Genomic DNA, 19,065 nt, shown 5'->3' on the forward strand with positions numbered 1-19,065 from the left:
CCACTACCACCTGGTTTGCTTCTGAACACCCCCGTCTAGGAATATGCCTACTCCCCATTGCCAATGCAGTGAAAAACGAATACAGTGTGTCACAAAATTCATATTTTGCACATCTTTTCATGGGGCAACACTGAAGACATTGCATACTGAAAGTAAAGTGTCAATGTGTATTGTATTGTTCATTCAAAATAACTGAGTGCAACCATTAAAGGTGGACTGTGTTATATTCTCAGTAGTTTATTTCTAGAATTCATGCTGCCCATTCACAAATATTACCTTTTTCACAAATATTTACCACCATCACATTCTAAGTATTCACTGACTGGAAAAATTGCACTTTTCATACATGAAAAGGTGGGTCCTCTCCATGTCCATCATTTTTAATTTCCAGAAATGTTAGGCTGGAAAACTTGCTCTACTTTGGTCATACTGGTAAATATTAGTTAATTTTTTTTTCTAAATATTCATGAAAAGATTAAATTTGGTAATAGGCAGCACATTTTCAATGAGCAGCACCACTGGTCACCATCCTACACAGGTCATCTTTAATATCTAAGCCACTGGCAACACACGTGAGTGGGTTCTTAACCTGTTTATGCCGCATTCCCCAGCGGTAGGAGTTTCCCAACACGCAACCAGGAGGCAACGACCTCCCACTTGAAAGCGTTCCAACCAGCAAGTCAAACTTAAACTATATCTATCACTGTGCACCAGGGCTTTGAACCGGTTCAGGGAACGAAAACGAAAACCAGGAACTTTTTGTATTTTAAAGGGAACAGAAACGAAAACGGAAACGGTATTATTTTTTATGTTCAGGAACGGAAACACTTATTTGAAAATAATGGTAACCGGTTAATACCGCTCCTCAAACAAACAAAAAAAAGTAATTATTTTCCTGTGCACGTTACCATGACGGCTGAGGTTCATGTCCTGTGTGACATCAGACATTCTCTCATAGCGCCATCATAGCGCCCCCCGTGACCCAAGTCAGCGTGGAACGCGCATTTTCATCATTGAGGTTTATTCTCCGCTTAGGTCGTCCCTGAATGACAAAATTCTGGAGGATATTCTTTTCATCCGCTTGAATAAACATTTTGGAAGTAGGCTGACTCATTTGCACTTCTGTCTTTCTTGGTTAATTAACATCAGTTAGGCCTATGGGGAGTAATCAGCTGACAGGAACGAAATTAACCGTTCCAGGAACAATATTTTTTTGTTCTAACCGGTTCGGGAACGTCAGTTTATTGGTGGAACTCATAACCCGAAACGTTATAATTCAGTTTCTGTTAGGAACGGAACGTTTTGAAAAAAATAATGGTTCAAAGCCCTGCTGTGCACTGTCATTGTTGTGTTGACGTCACGATTTCAGTGAGGTACTTCGATTTGGCCCCAGATCGCGACTTGAACATTCCGCTTCAACAGGCGTTCCTATGCATTTCAACATGTCAGAAATATCCCATCTCCCACCGTTGGGGAATGCGGCATTAGAACACGGTTACCAGAATGGCAATGATCAAGTTAAAGTGCATTACTTATGGTGCATTCCCCAGTGGTAGGAGCTTCCCGATATGCAACCAGGAGGCAGCTACCTCCCACTTGAAATCGTTCCAACCAGCAAGTCAAACTTGAACTATTTCTATCACTGTGCACCCATGCTGTGCACTGTCATTGCTGTGTTGACGTCACGATTTGGAAGTCGGGGTACTTCGATTTGGCCCCAGCTCGCGACTTGAACATTCCGCTTCAACAGGCGTTCCAATGCATTTCAGCATGTAGGAGGTCAGAAATATCCCATGTCCCACCCTCGGGGAATGCACCATAAAGGCCCTGTGTTATGTCATAGTGGTGTACAGTAGTACTATGGTAGTCACCTTTTTAATTACTATTCACACGTTCCACTGGTGAATGGTGTGCGTTATGGGGCCACGAGAAAATGCCCAGAGTTGTTTTTATTTTGTGTGGCCACCATTATTTTCCAGCAGCACTATCTTACTGCAACTCTCCTCAGCATGAAGCTCAACAGAGCTTCGCAGGTTGCCACTAAGCCTGGTGAGGCACACAGAGGTATATGGGTGATACCAAAGAATCTACATTGGATAAGCACTATCACTCGCCAGAAAATGCATTGGCCATGGTGTAGTACATAGGCGTAGCCTGAGGATACGGTGCGCATGGGCAGTGGGAGCAACGCCATGGTGACTCCGGATGTCTGGAACTGGAATTGCATTGTGGGTGCGAGTGGCTGCTGCAAGTTCCAGCTCTGGTTAAAAAAGGATGTCTGGTTGTTGATGTTGAGTTTTTCACCAAATTATTAAGTAATTATTAATTAATATTATTAATTGGGGGGGGGGGGATTTCACAGTGTCCTGTGACCTGTTCAAGACTCCAGCCCTCGCAATGGGGACACTGCACTTTTCAATGCCACCAGTGCTGACAGTAAAAGAAGAAAGTGACTCCCAGTGGCCGGCCATGCTGCACTACACTCTAATAACGTCACTGAACCAGCTTCACCTCTATCGTCTTTGGTGATAGCAAACCATTATTGTTGTGTTTTAAATTGCCTCTGAAGTCTGAACTGCACTGCCTTGACCAACATTATGACCAATCAATTTTTTGTTAGCCATAGCCATGCTCAGTGCTACCGATAGAGGCTTGAGGAGGGAGGTTTACTAACATTTGACGCCAAACTCTGCTAGTTTACATCTTTTGCACTTGGAATGAGGCTGGAGCTCTGCTTCCTTATGATTCAATCATAGGCACGCTCAATCTCAGGAAAGTACTTGTTGCTGTCTTTGGGTAGCCTGACACGACCAGCCCCTCTCTAATTCTTCCATTCCAGGCTGCCCATGTCAGGCTAGTCTTTGGGTGCGCTACCAAAAAGTTCATCAGATGACTTGAAACTTGATACTTGAAATCGAAATTTCTCTTTGGTATAAAGACTTTCTGTTCTGTTCTATTCTACTCTATTCTATTCTATTCTATTCTATTCTATTCTATTGTAAACAAACCTGCAGTCCTAATGTTCTTTAGCCATCTCAAAGTCAAAGTTTCTTTTTGTCAAATGTTCTATGTAACAGGTTAAAGCATAGGAGAGTGAAGTTGCCTTAGACCAGACTTCAATCTGCACAGAACAACAATACCCCCCCCCAACACACACACACACACACACACACACACACACACACACACACACACACACACACACACACACACACACACACACACACACACACACACACACACAGTGTGAAACAGTGGCATCAGTTAATACATAGGCTACTTCTATAGTTTCTTCTGGTGATGTAGGTCGAGATGTAATGAAATGTGAAATGCATAATGTAATGCGGCAGTGCAAATTTTGAAGAAAAAAAAACCTTAATACTGATGGCCCACTGGGAAATACATTGGGCATCCCTGCTTTAAACACATGTAATCCGAATAAACAAATAGGCCTAAATATATCATGACTGTTGATCTTTTGTTCTGGCTATGTTGGGGTCATATAAACAAAACATTTGTGTTTGTTTTGATGTTTATGTGTATACTCCCTAACTGATGCATAGAGGAGTAATAGTAAACAAATGACAATTATTGTGGCAACATCAGTCTCCTCAGTTAATGCATCAGTCAGTGACGGTCTGCCTAGGCTGTTGCCTTTTTGGCACAATCACCCTCCAGTAGCCTACGTATGAAATGCAACCAGGCTGTTCTATGCTCATTATTAGTTGATACGTACGACATCTGAAATGAAACACGTTGATACGTACTGGAATTCTACATATGAAATGAAACATTTTAGAATGCACTGAAACTGTGAAAGGAAGTGTTGGGAGACAGCTTTGACCCCTGGCACCCATGTCGTCATTTCCCTGAGCTGTCGCTGCACGAAGCTGGAGTAGGAAAGAAAAGAGACAGAGGGAGGGAGGAAAGAAGAGAGGGAGAGAGAGAGAGAGGGAGAGTTCAGCCTAGAGACGCAATTCTCGTCCCCACGGCTTGGCGCCAATCTGGCGAAAAAAAAGTAAACATCGATATACGTGAAAGTCGCGAGTGGATTCACTTGTGATCCACGGGTTATTTGTGCCTTTGTTAGCTACATAGCTAGCATTTAGCTAGCACTCTTATCAATCTCCACAACAAGCCCCTCTCACACAAATTGATTTACAGCAAGCTGGCCAAGATCTAAAGAAAGATAACTAAGCGCTAGACCGTTTCCTCAAGGTGGTCGTTTAATACTTCAAAATGGGGGTGAGTGCCTTCTCTGTCAATCTGTTTGTTTGACTTCGGATGGTTTAAGGCAGATGAATGAGTATTGCTTCGATTCGAACAAAGAACGTGCGTAGAGAAAGCATGATCCCTGAAAAGTCACTGATGGAGAGAAAGTGGGGTGTCCTTCCTTACCAATGTCGAGGGGTAGTTATGTTAGCATCGCAAACTGGTACTTTTCTTTGCATCAGCGAATTGGTTATGCCTACTGACTTAATCAAGCCCTAATGCGTTTCCTCCACTCAGTTTCGAATAACTTTGTTGCTGGCTGCCCCTCAAATTATTTTGCTGATGGGATACTGGCGCTGTTGGGTAGCAAATAAAGCAGACTAGCTATCGTCTGGTGAAAATTATTATCAAGCCTTTTACTATTCGGTCATTGTGTATTACGAATGGTTGCATACTTTATCAACAGTCTTTACAGAACACAGTGCAAAGGAACCACGTTATCCTGAGCTAGCAAGAAAAACTTCCGTGCGTAAAGTCGAGGAAGCTGTGTGACAGCAGTGCATTTTTTTTACTAACTGTAGTAGGTTCACACATTCCTTCATGAACCCAAGAAGTAGTTTGGGTTTACAGCTATGCTAAGAAGACGTTTGAAGAAGTATGTGAACAAAAACGCCTCACTAGACGTCTTGAAAAGTTTGTCCATTACTTGCACGTGCTTTTGCCCTCCAGGCCATGAAGTTGGTTCAGCCCACCCAATTATAATATTGCGCGCCGCATTGCAACTGGAAATTCTTCATTTTCAGAAGCTCTGCATCTCATTTTAATCGTAAAGAGATATTCTTGATACACACTGTTGTCGATTATAGTTTAGTTGTAGTTTAGATATTTAGTTTCGGCATTTGGTTAATTACCTTGCCACACAAATATGCGACCCGTGGTTGGCAACCTGCCTAAGAATTTACTGTACTCCACTCCATATCCATACATAGAATCAGCTGATGGTAATGACTTCAGTCACAAATGGAGAAGTCGAGAGATAGAAGACGTACTCTCTAAGCTATATGACTATGGTCCAGTTTTATACCTGCATGTAGAATTGTATTATTATTTTATTTTGTGAATCCAGGTTACTGCAGATTAATTAATTAATTATCTGGAAGGCGTTTTCCAAAAACACACTTAAGAAGTGCTTATGCCTAAGTAGTATTGAAGAATGAAGTGCCCTCATGGCTGTATATCAGGAATAGGCATCACATGACTAAAAGTTTACACATGCAATACTTTTCCTAATACATACAGATCGAATGCATGTGCATAGTACATGTGTGAGAAAAAGTAGTGTACTACAGACTTATTTCAAGGGATTCTGTTTAACTACTATTACTACTACTATAGATCAGTGTGTGTTCCTGTCTCATTGAGTTGCTTCGCCATGCAAAATATGTATGTTTTTTAAGTCTGTAAACGTGGTCATTAATCCATGCCATTGCAGTCAAAGGTACTAAGCTGTGAGCAACTGTTTTCTGTTTAAACTTCAAAAACAATTCCAGTTGCTTGCAACTTCTTTGTGCTTGTTTTGCTGGGTGAACCATGTTGTGACTGTAATTTGGGATGCCCTTGCATCGGTAGCCTAACTCTTCTATTGTATCGTCACGTTTAACACTAGCACCTGTTCATCATAGAGTGATGGTATTCCAGCGGTGTATTGGATATAACCAAGGTTCACAAAAGTGAACAAAGTCCTGCAGACCCAACACTTGCATTTGTTTGTCCTATATTCTTCTGAACAACAGAAGCACTGTGAGCAATACATGGATGCATGTGTAATTGACGGCGTGTGGGAATTTGACTTTTGATTATAGCATCTGCCAAATGTGGTGTGTAATGTGGTGTACTACAATGTTCCCCACAGAGAAAGTCCAACAAAGCGAAGGAGAAGAAGCAGAAGCGTCTGGAGGAGAGGGCGGCCATGGACGCCGTGTGCGCCAAGGTGGAGGCAGCCAACAAGGTGAGGGAGGGAGGGAGAGATGGAAAGGAGCAAACATCGGGGGTGCACGTCCTCTCCTGGCCTCCGGCCTCAGTGTCACCCCACCTCTGTGGAGAAAGCACTACATTTTCCCCGCTCACAACCAGTGCCGAGCAACATTACGGGGAACAAACCTAGGGGGTTCTTTCCATTATGGAAAGAATGCTTATGTGCTCGTGATGACGTCGCAAGAAGTCATTGGTGACAATAGTTTGATTCAATATCTCGCCATAGCCCGATTCAGAGATCCTTTTCTCATTGGCAATCGGATTGTGGAATAGGGGAAAGTCCCCCAAAAGTTGTTGCTGCTACAGTAGGCTGACAGCGGGGAATCTTGATTGTTTTCTCCACGGAGGCCACAAGTACAGGTTGAGTTGGGGTAATGGAATGTACCCATACGGCGCAAGTCCTCCTGTCCTCCTTTGTCCTCCTGTCCTTTCCTGTGACGTCCAGCCTGCCTCAGTGTCACCCCACCTCTGAAGAGAAAACAATTCAGTTTCCCTGCTGTCGACCAGTGCAGAGCAACCTTGTGGATTTTTTTTCTCCCATTTAACATCCTGTCTACAAATGAGAGACTTTGAGTGAAGTCAAAGCAAGATATTGAATAAAACGTTGATCAACAAAGAAGGACGGGAGAAGAACGATTGACTCGCCCCCCAGTATAGTGAGGGGAGCCTGTCTGTCTATCACAACAACCAATCCTACAGGAGCTTAGTCTGGCCAATCTCACGCACTAATCAATCTGTTCGAGGTGTCCTTAATTTAGGTGTCCTTAGTTTATCAACTGTGGGATTGTGGTTACGCCTAATGAAAGGTTCTTGTTGCTTCATTCTGCAAAGAATTGTGTTGCATGCTTTAAAAAAAGGAGTTTGTGTAGTATTGACCATTATCTATTTGCTTTTCAGCTGGACGATCCACTTGCTGCATTCCCAGTGTTCAAAAAATTCGACAGAAATGGGTACGTGTTGTGTGCCAGTTTTGTGCAGACCCTTTCTACTGTCTTATTTATCTCTGCCAATTGTATTCATTTGTCCATTTGTTGCTCTTGCATCTTATGTGTTAAGTTTGAAAACATATTTTTTTTGCTGGATTATGTAAGAAAAAACATCCATGGCATGTAAATGAAGCGTGTTGTATGCTTAATTAATGTACCAACTTCACACAGTAGTGACATTTGCTCTGGTTGCGCCACCCTGACGTCTGCTTCTAAAAACGTCAATGACCCTCCTCCAACCCCAGTGCTTCACAGATATAGTCTCTTCAAATTAGCTTTTGAAACAATTCTTTTGTTCTGTTTGCCTGCAGATTGAATTTGCAGATCGAGTGCAAGCGGGTTGCTGGTCTCCCTCCCCCTACAGTAGAGTGGGCCTACGAGCTGACCAGAGCCAACATGCAGACACTGTAAGCACACAACACACAAGTGGTGGGACGGATGGCTGGAAGAATGGATGGACAAAATGGAATAATGCCAGGCATACACTGTGGCAATTTTTTTGGGGGGCGGGGGTTGCCCGTTTTTGCCACTATTTGTCAGTCGCACAACTTTTTTGGCTCATTTGGAGGTTAATCATGAGTCTCTCATCGTGTAGTGTACATCGACAAGTCATTTTACCTCACTAACAGCTTGCGATCTGCATGTATGTCTGGTCGCAACAAAATCAAAACTGTTTGATATCCTGATTGCTCCTCGTGAGTGAATTCGCACAGTTGAAGCAGTGCTTCGACCCGATTTGGCACTACCCATGCGCAAAAAAACCACAAATTTGCAGGGCAGTGCGATTTGCTCTTGAGGGCATCCTTGCGTTTCCCTTCCCAATTTTTGTCATCTGCAGTTCCTGAAGACAAGCCTGTCATGTCTTACAGTGTGAGCATTCTGCTCGCATCTGACCCTCTGGCCGTATAGTATGAGGATGTGAGTTGTGAGATGTGAAATTTTAAACCCTGCGATTCCCTCGTAAACTGAAAGTTTAATGCAAACTGTAGAATGTTCGAGTGAAATTATTGGAGGACTGGGGGGAAAACTTACTTGGAGATGAGCTGGCATTCTCTCCAAGTGCGTAAATCAGAAAACAACTGGTGTATTTTTCACATGTCTTTGGTATTAGTCTATGGCTGTAAGTAATTTCATGCTCTGCTCTGTCCTCTGTTCTTCTCTCCTCTGTCTTGCATGGCTGCCGATGTGCTCCAGCTATGAGCAGAGCGAATGGGGCTGGAAAGAGAGGGAGAAGAGAGAGGAGATGAAGGACGAGAGGGCGTGGTATCTGCTGGCCAGCGACGGTGACTCTGCCCCCATGGCCTTCTCCCACTTCCGCTTCGATGTGGAGTGTGGCGAAGAGGTGCTCTACTGGTGAGTTCTCATGTCACCTCCTTCATTACGCCATTTTGATTTGAAAAAGGGCTGACTCTGTATGCCCTTCAGACTTGCTATGCATACAATCTGTTCACTCACTCGAGGGCAGCCATAGCCATGGTCTAATGATTAGAAAGTCAGTGGTGTAATCAGGAGGTTGTAGGTTCGAATCTCATACCAATTGGAAGAATTTGGACGGCCTCCTATCCTCCTCCATGGCTGAGGTGCTCTTGAGTAAGGCACCTAGCCTCACATTCCTCCCGGGACTACCACCAATGGTGTGCACCAAAATGACTAGGTTGCTCTGTCAGCTATAGTTATATAATGCTTTAAGTATCCTAGCTGTGTTCACCTTTGTATAGACCTTCTAACTGTTCACTTAAAGGAGATTTCCAGTCAATTTCAACATGTAGTTGTATTGCTCACACTACCCTTACCTTTACCCAAACATGCAGTATTTTTTTGTTCGTCCCTTTCCGAGATCCTGGCCGAGTAATAAGGGCATATGTTTGTTTACATATTGTTTATAACATCTTAATAGTCTCCAAATATCATATTTCAAATATCAGTTTCTGCACTTTCTAAAGCTGGGATAGTGTTAAACCGCATGCTTACAGATTCTTCTTTGTCGAAATAGACCAGTTAAGTGTAATTGTGTGAAATATTTCAATAGAAACTGTTTTTCAGCTATGAAATCCAGCTGGAGTCGCGGGTACGGAGGAAAGGGCTGGGAAAATTCTTAATTCAGATCCTGCAGCTCATCGCCAACAGGTACATTGTCAAACGTTATGATTTCATGTCCCTCAAGCACTACACACTATTGAACTACTATATTGTTTGATTACTTTTTCATACATGAGCTGTTCAATGACCAACTACTATAGTCACTCTTAAGATGTTTTTTAATGAGCAAACTGAGTATTTCTGTAACACTGTAAAATACTGTTTGCCTAAACATTCTTTACAAATGTAGAGTTTCCCGAAGAATAATGTTTCGATGTATATTAAGTCAAATGTTCTCTTGTACTCTTTCTCCAGCACACAGATGAAGAAGGTGATGCTAACGGTATTCAAACACAACCATGGGGCATACCAGTTCTTCAGGGAAGCTTTACAGTAAGCCATACCGCCTTCTGTCTTTATCTTGCACATAACACATGGATTTCGCCCAGGCTTGGCATATTTGGATGTTTACATTAGAGCACTACATGCATTGATGTTAAATCTTTTGAAAAGTTCTCGTCATGTACTGCATGCATGTTGTGGGTGTTCATGATGATTGGGCAGTTTCAAACGGGTATGAGGAACCTTGCTTTAAACCTGGGGCAAGTTTAAATCATCAGCATCAGTGTGCTCATCATCAGTGTGCTCATCACAATAATAATCGAGGCATTTCATGTTGTGCCTGCCTGGCAACATTGCTCAGAAACGTTTGCCTTTACATCACCACCTTCAGAGCAGCCAGAGTGTGCTTAGTCTTCCCCATCAGGCCGGGAATACATGGCCTACTAAGTACTGACCTTCCAAAGTGCCGCAAGGACAGTTGATACCACAGACAGTGGTGCAGCACAAGGGGTGAAACGTTTCGAAATGTTCACCAGCCAGAGGTTGGTTATATTTATCCCATGGTCAAGTACAGATCAGAATTTCTTTTCGGAACTACATGTCTATTAAAAAAAAAAAGACTTTACAATGGTGCACGTGTGCACTCCCATGCATGTGCCATGTGCACAAGCATGTGCTTCAACCATATCTGACTTGGTACAGTGAAACATCGTAGGTTGTGGGACCTTGTACATGTCCTTATAGTTTTGTCTAGAGACAGTGGTGTGGAGATATTGTGCACAGACACAGTAAATGGCCCTTTTTGTAAATGAAGATGAATTTCTAACGTCATCGGTTTTCTTCCTGTCCATGTATTGTGTGTGAAGTGTGTACTGTGATTGTAGATACTGAAGTGTAGTTGATGTATTGTGGATACAGTAATGGCAAACACCTATTTACACTACATCAGTAACTGGATTTCCATCCAACTTTTAATTTGTAATTTGCATCAGAAACCCTTTACTCCACAGCACTTTGTATGTGCTACTTTGAAGGGAATTGTAATTTGAAGCAGTTTTCTGATCGCTGAAAGTGATTGCTTGTGTAACATAGTTACTGTGGATGTGCATAACTGATTAATAATGAATTGGAATTCCAACCAGTGATGGTCATAGACCCAGCGATTGTTTGCAGGGGTGGCGTCAGAAGATTGAAGATTAGGATGCTTTTAAGGGGCTACCAGGGACCCTTTTTTAAAGCTTTAATGTTCCCTTTTATTGGCCTTGCTAAATTTGTAATATTTCACGCTGCCCAGGACATTTCTAGTGGGATTCCTGGTTTTGATACTGGCTCATCCCCCACCCAATATATTTTGATTCTATAATGAAGTCTTGAATAATGAAACGTGCTGGAGTATTTAATGGGTATAAACAAGCCACTATATCAATGGCATTTTAAGTTTTGGTAAATGAGAGTGCCTTGGAATGCTTCTTTGTCTTTTATCTATGAGCACCTCAAACACATGACTCCAGAGAGCACTCCTAAATGAATATATATTTTTATTATTTTTTGTCTTTAAGGTTTGAGATCGATGACACTTCACCCAGCATGTCCGGCTGCTGTGGCGACGACTGTTCCTATGAGATCCTGAGCCGGCGGACGAAGCACGGGGAGGCCTCGGGACACGGGCACGGAGGCGGCCACTGTGGCGGCTGCTGCCACTAGCTGTAGCACTCTCTCCTGCTCACCTACACACACACACACACACACACACACACATATACGCACGCACGCACACACACACACACGCACGCACACCGCTTCCTCATCATTACGCCTTCTAATAGAGAGAGACACAATCGCACCCGTCCCCCCCAATCGAATGTGCTCTATCCAAAACATATCTCCTGTCCAGAGTGGTCTTTTGATCTTAACCTAAATGCCGCCATTGTCACCCTACCCCCTATCCAACCCCTCACCCCAAATATGTCATGCTATGAACTTTTGGTTTAAAAATCACACTTTTGGTACAACTCTGCAAAAAAAAAAACCTTCAATATTGTAGTGTTTTATCCTTGTTAGGTGTAGGTCTACTAAGCAAAACCTACTGTTGGCAGTTTAGTTTTTAAATCTCCTCAGGAAACTGCATATTAACTTCTGCTCGAAAAAGGAATGCTGAAACGGTAAAGTCTCTAGAAAGCTGTTAGTGTGATCGCGCAGGTATGTGTGATCGAATTTACCACACAGCTTTCCATTGATGATTTTCTGTGAATGTTCCTTCAGGATATAATCATATGAAATAGGTCATTTAAGCAGGTCAGCTTGCCAGAGTGTTGCATGGCTCATGGTAAGCAGTGAGTATATTAACTGACTCTCTACATTGTCAACTGCTAAGACCCTCAAACTTGTCTCTGTCTCAGGTCACTTGCAATCAAACCCAAACTCGATGTATTTTATAAAACAGGTGTTTTTTGGGGAGAGGCGTGCTGATGTTTCAACATTTTTGATGAAGTGGTTGAGATGTGGCGTGGGCGCAAAGAACAATTAGTTTAGACGGTCTACATTATTTTTTTAATATTTCTTTCACATGCTTTTATTATTTTATGTTAAGAAGTTTTCCTGTGTTGTTTTGCCATATTCATTCTATTTGCCTTCTCTGATTAAAAAAAATACTTAATCTTTGGAAAAGTCAAAAAAAGAAAGTCAAGCGAAATGAGACTTTTGTGTTGATGGTGGTACAGAAAGGGACTAGTCTTTTTTGGTTTCTTAAGTGTTATATTTTAATGTTACAAATAAAGATCATTTCCTTGATTTGAGAACTTCCCTCTTTTGGTTGATTTGTTCTGTATAGAGATCCTAGACCATTGAATCTCTCTCTCTCTCTCTCTCTCTCTCTCTCTCTCTCTCTCTCTCTCTCTCTCTCTCTCTCTCTCTCTCTCTCTCTCTCTCTGAGTGAAAGTATTTAGGGGTATGTGTGAGGAAAGTTATTTATCAAGTCAATCTGCTGTATTGTCATAAAAGTTTAAACTAATTCCAATGTGAAGAATTCGAGAAAACTTTTACCATTCAGAATTACTATCCGACACATAATGGGTCCAATAATGACGGTACAATAAATATTTCATATCGAAACATTTCTGTGCACATAAAATGTTTCGGAATTTGAAGTGTACTATGTCTGTGTGTAAGCGGAACTAACGTTGACCGCTCATGCGGCCAGAGGGAAACATTATCCCGTTGTACCAATAGCGGAAGTTGTTGGTGGCAAAGATGTTTTCAGCTTCTTCACTGTACTCGTAAATTAACGCGGCGTTAAAGAATGGCTCCTTACGTGCTTGTTTGTCAGCTTTCAATAATTGTTGGGATGCCAGGATTGTCGTAGAATGATCCAGGAGCGTGATTGGCGCTGCTATTTTATCCAATTTTATCAGGTAAGCCGGGAAGTGTCGACAGCTCACTAACGCCTCCATTCAATTCAGTTCAGTGTATGTTGTCTAACATCAGTAATACCTAACAGTTTAACGTTGTGTTTGTTTCTAGATTAGAATGCTTTGAATATGAAGATGAGGCTGAAGCTGAAAACCGTGTTTGTGCTTTACTTCATGGTCTCGTTGCTTGGGCTTCTCTATGCATTGATGCAATTAGGTAAGGCAGTCCATCACACAATATTCTTTAAGCCCACTGATGTCAGATCTTTTCGTTGATTTCTTCTGGAAGGTGTCAGTAGGTCGTTTGTGTTCTGCGGTGTGTAATTGCTGAAATCAATTCCAGGTCAACGCTGTGACTGTACAGAGCACAACACGATGAAGGACAGGGCAATAGCCAGGCTGCGAGATGAAGTGCACAAATTGCAAGAAGAGGTGAAGAGGTCTGACATAAAGCCTTCGAAGAAGTCCGACCAACCCACTATTTACGTCATCACGCCCACCTATGCCAGGTACACATTTTTGAATTGATATTTGGAATGGCTACATGTGATTTGTCAGACTTACTTTAGCGATGACACATGGGCATTTTAGCCAACATAATTAGAAATTGCACAGCTTTGAGAACATGGATGGTCTGACATACAAAGTCACAAGTTCTGAATGATCGTCTGCAACAGACTACTTTCCCAAACTTCTATTTCAGGTATTAGTGTTGCTGAAGCAATGTGACAATGCGCGTGTGCATCACAAGTTTCCCCTTGCGTGTGCGTGTGTGTGTGTCTCTGTGTGTGTGTGTGTGTGTCTGTGTGTGTGTGTGCACCAGGGCTGGCCCTAGCTTATATGGGGCCCTAAGCAAAATTTCATTGGGGGGCCCCCATACCCGATATATTTGCTCCTGTTTCATTCTTCGTAGTAAATGGCACATGAGAAAAAATATGACTAGAGAGACTAGAGGAGAATTTGTTTCTTCCTGGAACTTCGATGCTCACGGGGGCCCCTAAGCCACCGCATAGTCTGCTTATGCCTCGGGCAGGCCCTGGTGTGCACTCTACTAAATATTGTGCAAATATATGGATGGTTGTGATCTGTTTGTCTTCAAATCCCCCACAAAGCTGGATCAGGAGTAAACCAGGTTAATTTAAGAGGTATCTAATAGAAGGACCTGGAGTTTTCTTGAAACTGAGTATTCCATTCAAAGCTCTTCTAGGCAGTGTTTGCTCATCATGAATGAGTGTTAGTGTTGAATAGAAGTCTCAAGTGTCCCTATACATTCATGGTGCATGCTTCTGAGGCACGCCTAGTGGACCTTAACCTATAGTTTAACACCGTGGTATACCAATAAGAAAAGCTACTCGAATTTGCAGTAGGACGGCAACAGAACAGAACAGCTTGGGTCACATCCAAAGGCAAATAGACTAAGAGATGAAAACCGTACACAGTCAGCTTTAGCTTTTCTATTGCAAAAAAAAAGACTCCCTGACCTGACACAGGAATGTTTTGATGCACAGTGTCTTTTTCAACCTCAAACTGTTGTTTATTATCGGCACAAAATTATGTCTGTGACAAACCACACTACAGTTGAGACAGAAGACCATAGCCAAAGTTCCTTCCTGTACTCTTACATACCGTGTCTAACCACAGCGCTCTGGCCAGTGCTAAAGTATGCTAAAGTGCCTTTGTTATTTTGGTAGATGGTGTATTATGCATCGATGCATTATATATATCTACAATTTAGCCATTTGCTTTTTCTTTCCTGCATCAGCATCCTCTCACATGATTAACTTGATGAATTTGTGACATATACAGGTGCATGTCATATAATTAGAATATCGTGAAAAAGATGATTTATTTCCATAATTCCATCAATAACGTTAAACTTTCATAGATTATAGATTCATGGCCCACATTTCAAACTCTTCTAATCTTTTGTTTGTTTATTCTTACATATTTTGGGCTTCCAGCTGCAAAAAAACCTGGAATTGGGTGTCTAACAAAAGTACAATTATTGTAGTATTAACAATGACAATGGTGATTTCAGAAAGTATTCTAATTTCATGAGATACCCAATTTCTATTGATAAAACCGGCTCTGCGTGTAGGGAATTGAGTGGAATCTTACCGATGGCCAGGCGGCTAGGCTATGAATGTCCTAATGATGGGTAAAGTTACTGCAGTAAAATGTTGGATAATTAAATAACATCAGGTTGTATAACTGTAAAAGTTGTTGAAGTCATCATTATTATGAAGCCTGCATGGTGGTGAAACATTTTGTATCTCCCCACATTTTGTTTGTTTCTCTGTATGTAAAATGTCTGCTAGATGTAAAAAAACCTAATGTTCCTGTGACCTGTGTATGTAAAAATGCTAAATGTAATGTAATGTTCCTTTTTATGTAAAAATGTCTGCTAAATGCAATGCGATGTAATGTAATGTCTGACAAATGTAGTGTAATGGTTTCCTCCCTCCTCGGTAGGTTGGTGCAGAAGGCTGAGCTGACGCGTCTCTCCCAGACCTTCCTGCATGTGCCGCAGCTACACTGGGTGGTGGTGGAGGACGCTGAGCAGCCCACGGCGCTGGTGCGCAGCCTGCTAGCCTCTTCGGGCCTGGCCTACACACAGCTCCACACGCTCACCCCCAAGGACCGGAAGCTGCAGGAGGGAGACCCCAGCTGGCTGAAGCCCCGCGGGGCCGAGCAGAGGAACGAGGGCCTGCGCTGGCTGCGGGAGATGGCCTCTGCCAGCAGAGGGCAGCAGGGAGCCAACGCTCACACTGCTGTGGAGGACGCCGTGGTGTACTTTGCGGACGATGATAACACATACAGCCTGAAGTTGTTTGAAGAGGTGACCCCCTGCTTTACTTTGGGACAGAGGTGCATGTTAAGGATGTGTATACTCTTTTTCTGGTTTGGTTGTGGGTCTTAGTTTTGAAGAGATGTAGTCTCATGTGCCAGCCGAGTTCAATACATGCTGTGTTGGACCTAACCATTAATGTAATACTGCCTATTCAAATGCATTGCAAATTTGGACGTGCGCTGCTTTCCCCACCCCATATTAATGTATTCATCACCATGCCAGTGCTATACGTTTAAGAGCAATTTTAATTATTTTACTATTTTATATATATTTTTTCTGAGCAGTATGTCAAGTCATGAATCATTTTAAGACCATTCCTTTTTGTATTGTCTGCTGGCTTGACCATCTTTTTTTTTCATTTCTTTCATTAACATTATCTGTTCTTCCTTCTTTCCCCAGATGCGGGATACTAAGCGCGTGTCGGTATGGCCTGTAGGCCTAGTGGGGGCGATGCGGTTTGAGCGCCCGTTGGTGGAGGGAGGGAAGGTGGTCGGCTTCCACACGGGCTGGCGCCCCAACCGCCCCTTCCCCATCGACATGGCCGGCTTCGCCGTGTCCCTGCGCCTGGTCCTGGCCAACCCGGAGGCCCGCTTTGATGGGAACGCCCAGATGGGCTACCTGGAGAGCAGCCTCCTGCAGGGGCTGGTGACCATGGAGCAGCTGGAGCCCAAAGCTGACCTGTGCACCAAGGTGAGCTGCCAAGGACAGCTGCCCCAGTCCCGGGGGAGACTCTATGGCGTGTGTGTGTGTGTGTGTGTGTCTGTGTGTGTGTGTGTGTGTGTGTGTGTGTGTGTGTGTGTGTGTGTGTGTGTGTGTGTGTGTGTGTGTGTGTGTGTGTGTGTGTGTGTGTGTGTGTGTGTGCTCTACTTGACACTGTGCTAATAGTATAAAAAATACTTAAGTTACTAATACTTTAAAAAGAAACCAAACCCTATTGTATATTATTTTCTGTGCCCTTTGTATCTACTAGTACTGCTGACTATCATTATGTCCTCTATTGTAAGGTGCTTTGGTTAAAACTTGTCTGTCAAATATAATGTAATGTACAGTAATGTAATGTGAGCAACTTCTAGCTCTGTCTTGCTCTGTCACTCACAATATTCTGCTGTTTTGGCTGTAAGGTCAATGTTATTTCTCACAGAAGTCTCCTCTGTCTCTCCGCAATAGATCAAATGGATGGTTGTGATCTGTTTGTCTTTAAACCCCCTGTTTGTGTGTATGAATTATGTTTGTATGATATGTACAGTATTTTATTATGTATGTCTAGTATTAATGTAAACTTTTAACCTTGTGCAAATGTCTTTTGTGCTCAGGTGTTGGTGTGGCACACCCGAACAGAGAAGCCAAAGATGAAGAGGGAGGAGGCGCTGCAGAAGCAGGGCTTGGGCTCGGACCCCAATGTGGAGGTGTGAGAGGTGCCCAGGTAAATACGGCTGCACTTCATTCTGGTTCCTCCAATCCTTTCCTCTGGCCTCTCGATGTCATTGATCTTTTTATTTAACCCATTAATGCCTAAGGCTCCTGCAAAAACGCCTGATAAAATGTCTAAGCCCTTTTTGGAAAAAGGTGCCCTCAGCCTATAAAAACCTAAATATCTCCGCTTCCGAAGCGCATAAAAAACTTGAAATAAGTTGCATTTAAAAGACCCTCATCTTGCATTAGAATATGTTCATTCAGCTCTAAAATACCCACATTTTTAAATAAAAAATTGCATGCCTCACGAGCCTGAATGTTGCATCCATGCAGCTTCAGGAGCCTGGGTTGCATATACGCAGTATTTAGCATCAATTGGTAATATTTAGAACACTAAAGCCAGGCTCAAACTACACGACTAGCGATTGTGTGTCCGATTTTGGCATCGGGGTGCACCGCACACTAGAAGAGAATCGCAACTGTCAATCTTATCGCTGCTCGCAGCCACCGAGACAATGCCCGACGTTCTATTTCCAGTCGCAAATATCAAACAGTGTTTGATTTCTATGACTTGCGATCAGCGACTCTTTGAGCTGCTAAAGTTCTATCTTAGAACGTCGCCCACAACGAGGAAATCTTTCCCGACAATCGCTTGCGATGGTCCTGGGGAGTAACGTTCCAGCGATTGCGGTAAGGGGGGTTTTCAGCCTAGAATCGGGCCAATAGTCGCGTAGTTTGAGCCAGGCTTAACAAATCCAGGCACTCTAACGTTTAAAAGCCTTTTTTTGTATGGGCTTTCTCATTTTAAACAAGGCCCTTAATATCTTGCAATGGCATAATTCAGACATTATTCTCTCATTTGACATTAGGATATTGACATGCCTGCCATAGGAAAAAAGATATTTATTCGTGACACCGAGGGCACAAGGTCAATTGCTGCAGGAAAGGACTGGATCAACTGGAATGATTTGCACCCTACGTTCCTCTCCACGTTCCCAATCGTCTCCCATCCAGACAGCATTGCAATGCTAAGCATTGGAGAAGTAAGTAAGAGAAGTGCCATTACAAAATTCAGAATGCCAAAGTGAAGGAGCACTCACTCAGAACGCTGAAACTGAAATCGACATCATCGTTGAACATTAACTTCAATCATTCTGCAAATTTGACTTCATAAATATCTGAAATGCCATGCTAAGCAAACAACAATAGTCTCACTCCACTGTTTATTTATTAAGCAAAACACAGACATGTTTTGTAAAAGACTATCTTGACAAGTCCAGTGTGTTTGTTTGCCATGAGCAGTTGAGCCACTGAACAACTCAGAAAGGTAATGGTGAATGGGGAAATATTTATTGCGGGGAAAAAAAATCTTCTATATGTATTTATAAACATACATATTTGGGGTTGAATGTTTTTTTCATTCTGTGAATATTCTGTTTTTATGAATGTACATGTTGGTTGATGTTGCTGTTGTGTGTAAGCCATGAAAGGAACTCCCAGTGTTTTGTACATGTTGTTAAAAGGTGAACTGGAAGTACTTGTACTATGGTCTTGATTTACTGTGTTTTCTTCAGACCTAATTTAATATGCTGTTGTACCCTCTGTTATCTGGACATGCTACCGTGCAGAGAAACTATTGTTGATGTCGGGCCTTGTAAATTACATTTGTTTTATATGAACTGTTGAAATTAAAATGTTATTATTACATGTATTTGTATTGGGTACATCCATTTGGTACACC

At 42.6% G+C, this 19,065-nt stretch overlaps 2 protein-coding genes across 4 annotated transcripts; both read left to right on the forward strand.

Annotated features, from left to right (window-relative positions):
* Positions 1 to 3,845: 3,845 nt before the first annotated feature.
* On the forward strand, positions 3,846 to 12,451 carry naa40 (N-alpha-acetyltransferase 40, NatD catalytic subunit). The gene is made up of 8 exons (XM_063186967.1): positions 3,846 to 4,245; positions 6,125 to 6,220; positions 7,144 to 7,196; positions 7,544 to 7,639; positions 8,427 to 8,585; positions 9,276 to 9,359; positions 9,627 to 9,704; positions 11,213 to 12,451. Exons 1-8 carry the CDS (start codon positions 4,240 to 4,242, stop codon positions 11,355 to 11,357), a joined length of 717 nt encoding a protein of 238 aa, XP_063043037.1. The 5' UTR covers positions 3,846 to 4,239; the 3' UTR covers positions 11,358 to 12,451.
* A 444-nt stretch (positions 12,452 to 12,895) lies between these two features.
* Positions 12,896 to 19,031, forward strand: b3gat3 (beta-1,3-glucuronyltransferase 3 (glucuronosyltransferase I)). Of its 3 annotated transcripts, none has more exons than XM_063187338.1 (7): positions 12,896 to 13,063; positions 13,173 to 13,277; positions 13,404 to 13,569; positions 15,533 to 15,899; positions 16,311 to 16,601; positions 17,225 to 17,334; positions 18,194 to 19,031. In XM_063187338.1, the coding sequence occupies exons 2-6, from the start codon at positions 13,190 to 13,192 to the stop codon at positions 17,321 to 17,323; spliced, it is 1,011 nt and encodes a 336-aa protein (XP_063043408.1). In that variant the 5' UTR covers positions 12,896 to 13,063; positions 13,173 to 13,189; the 3' UTR covers positions 17,324 to 17,334; positions 18,194 to 19,031. The 3 variants fall into 3 exon arrangements, with proteins under 3 accessions (XP_063043408.1, XP_063043407.1, XP_063043406.1); XM_063187337.1 differs by having other exon boundaries at positions 18,216 to 19,031; XM_063187336.1 differs by having other exon boundaries at positions 17,225 to 19,031.
* Positions 19,032 to 19,065: the final 34 nt, after the last annotated feature.

This window comes from Engraulis encrasicolus, chromosome 21 (assembly GCF_034702125.1).
Source record: "Engraulis encrasicolus isolate BLACKSEA-1 chromosome 21, IST_EnEncr_1.0, whole genome shotgun sequence".
Lineage (NCBI taxonomy): Eukaryota > Metazoa > Chordata > Actinopteri > Clupeiformes > Engraulidae > Engraulis > Engraulis encrasicolus.

Coding starts and splice junctions, on each gene's coding strand:
- naa40 (XM_063186967.1), top strand. Junction 6,221..7,143: donor AGGTGGAGGCAGCCAACAAG/GTGAGGGAGGGA, acceptor TTTGCTTTTCAG/CTGGACGATCCACTTGCTGC. Junction 7,197..7,543: donor AAAAAATTCGACAGAAATGG/GTACGTGTTGTG, acceptor GTTTGCCTGCAG/ATTGAATTTGCAGATCGAGT.
- b3gat3 (XM_063187336.1), top strand. CDS start 13,190: ATGAAGATGAGGCTGAAGCTGAAAACCGTGTTTGTGCTTTACTTCATG. Junction 13,278..13,403: donor CTATGCATTGATGCAATTAG/GTAAGGCAGTCC, acceptor AATCAATTCCAG/GTCAACGCTGTGACTGTACA. Junction 13,570..15,532: donor ATCACGCCCACCTATGCCAG/GTACACATTTTT, acceptor CCTCCTCGGTAG/GTTGGTGCAGAAGGCTGAGC.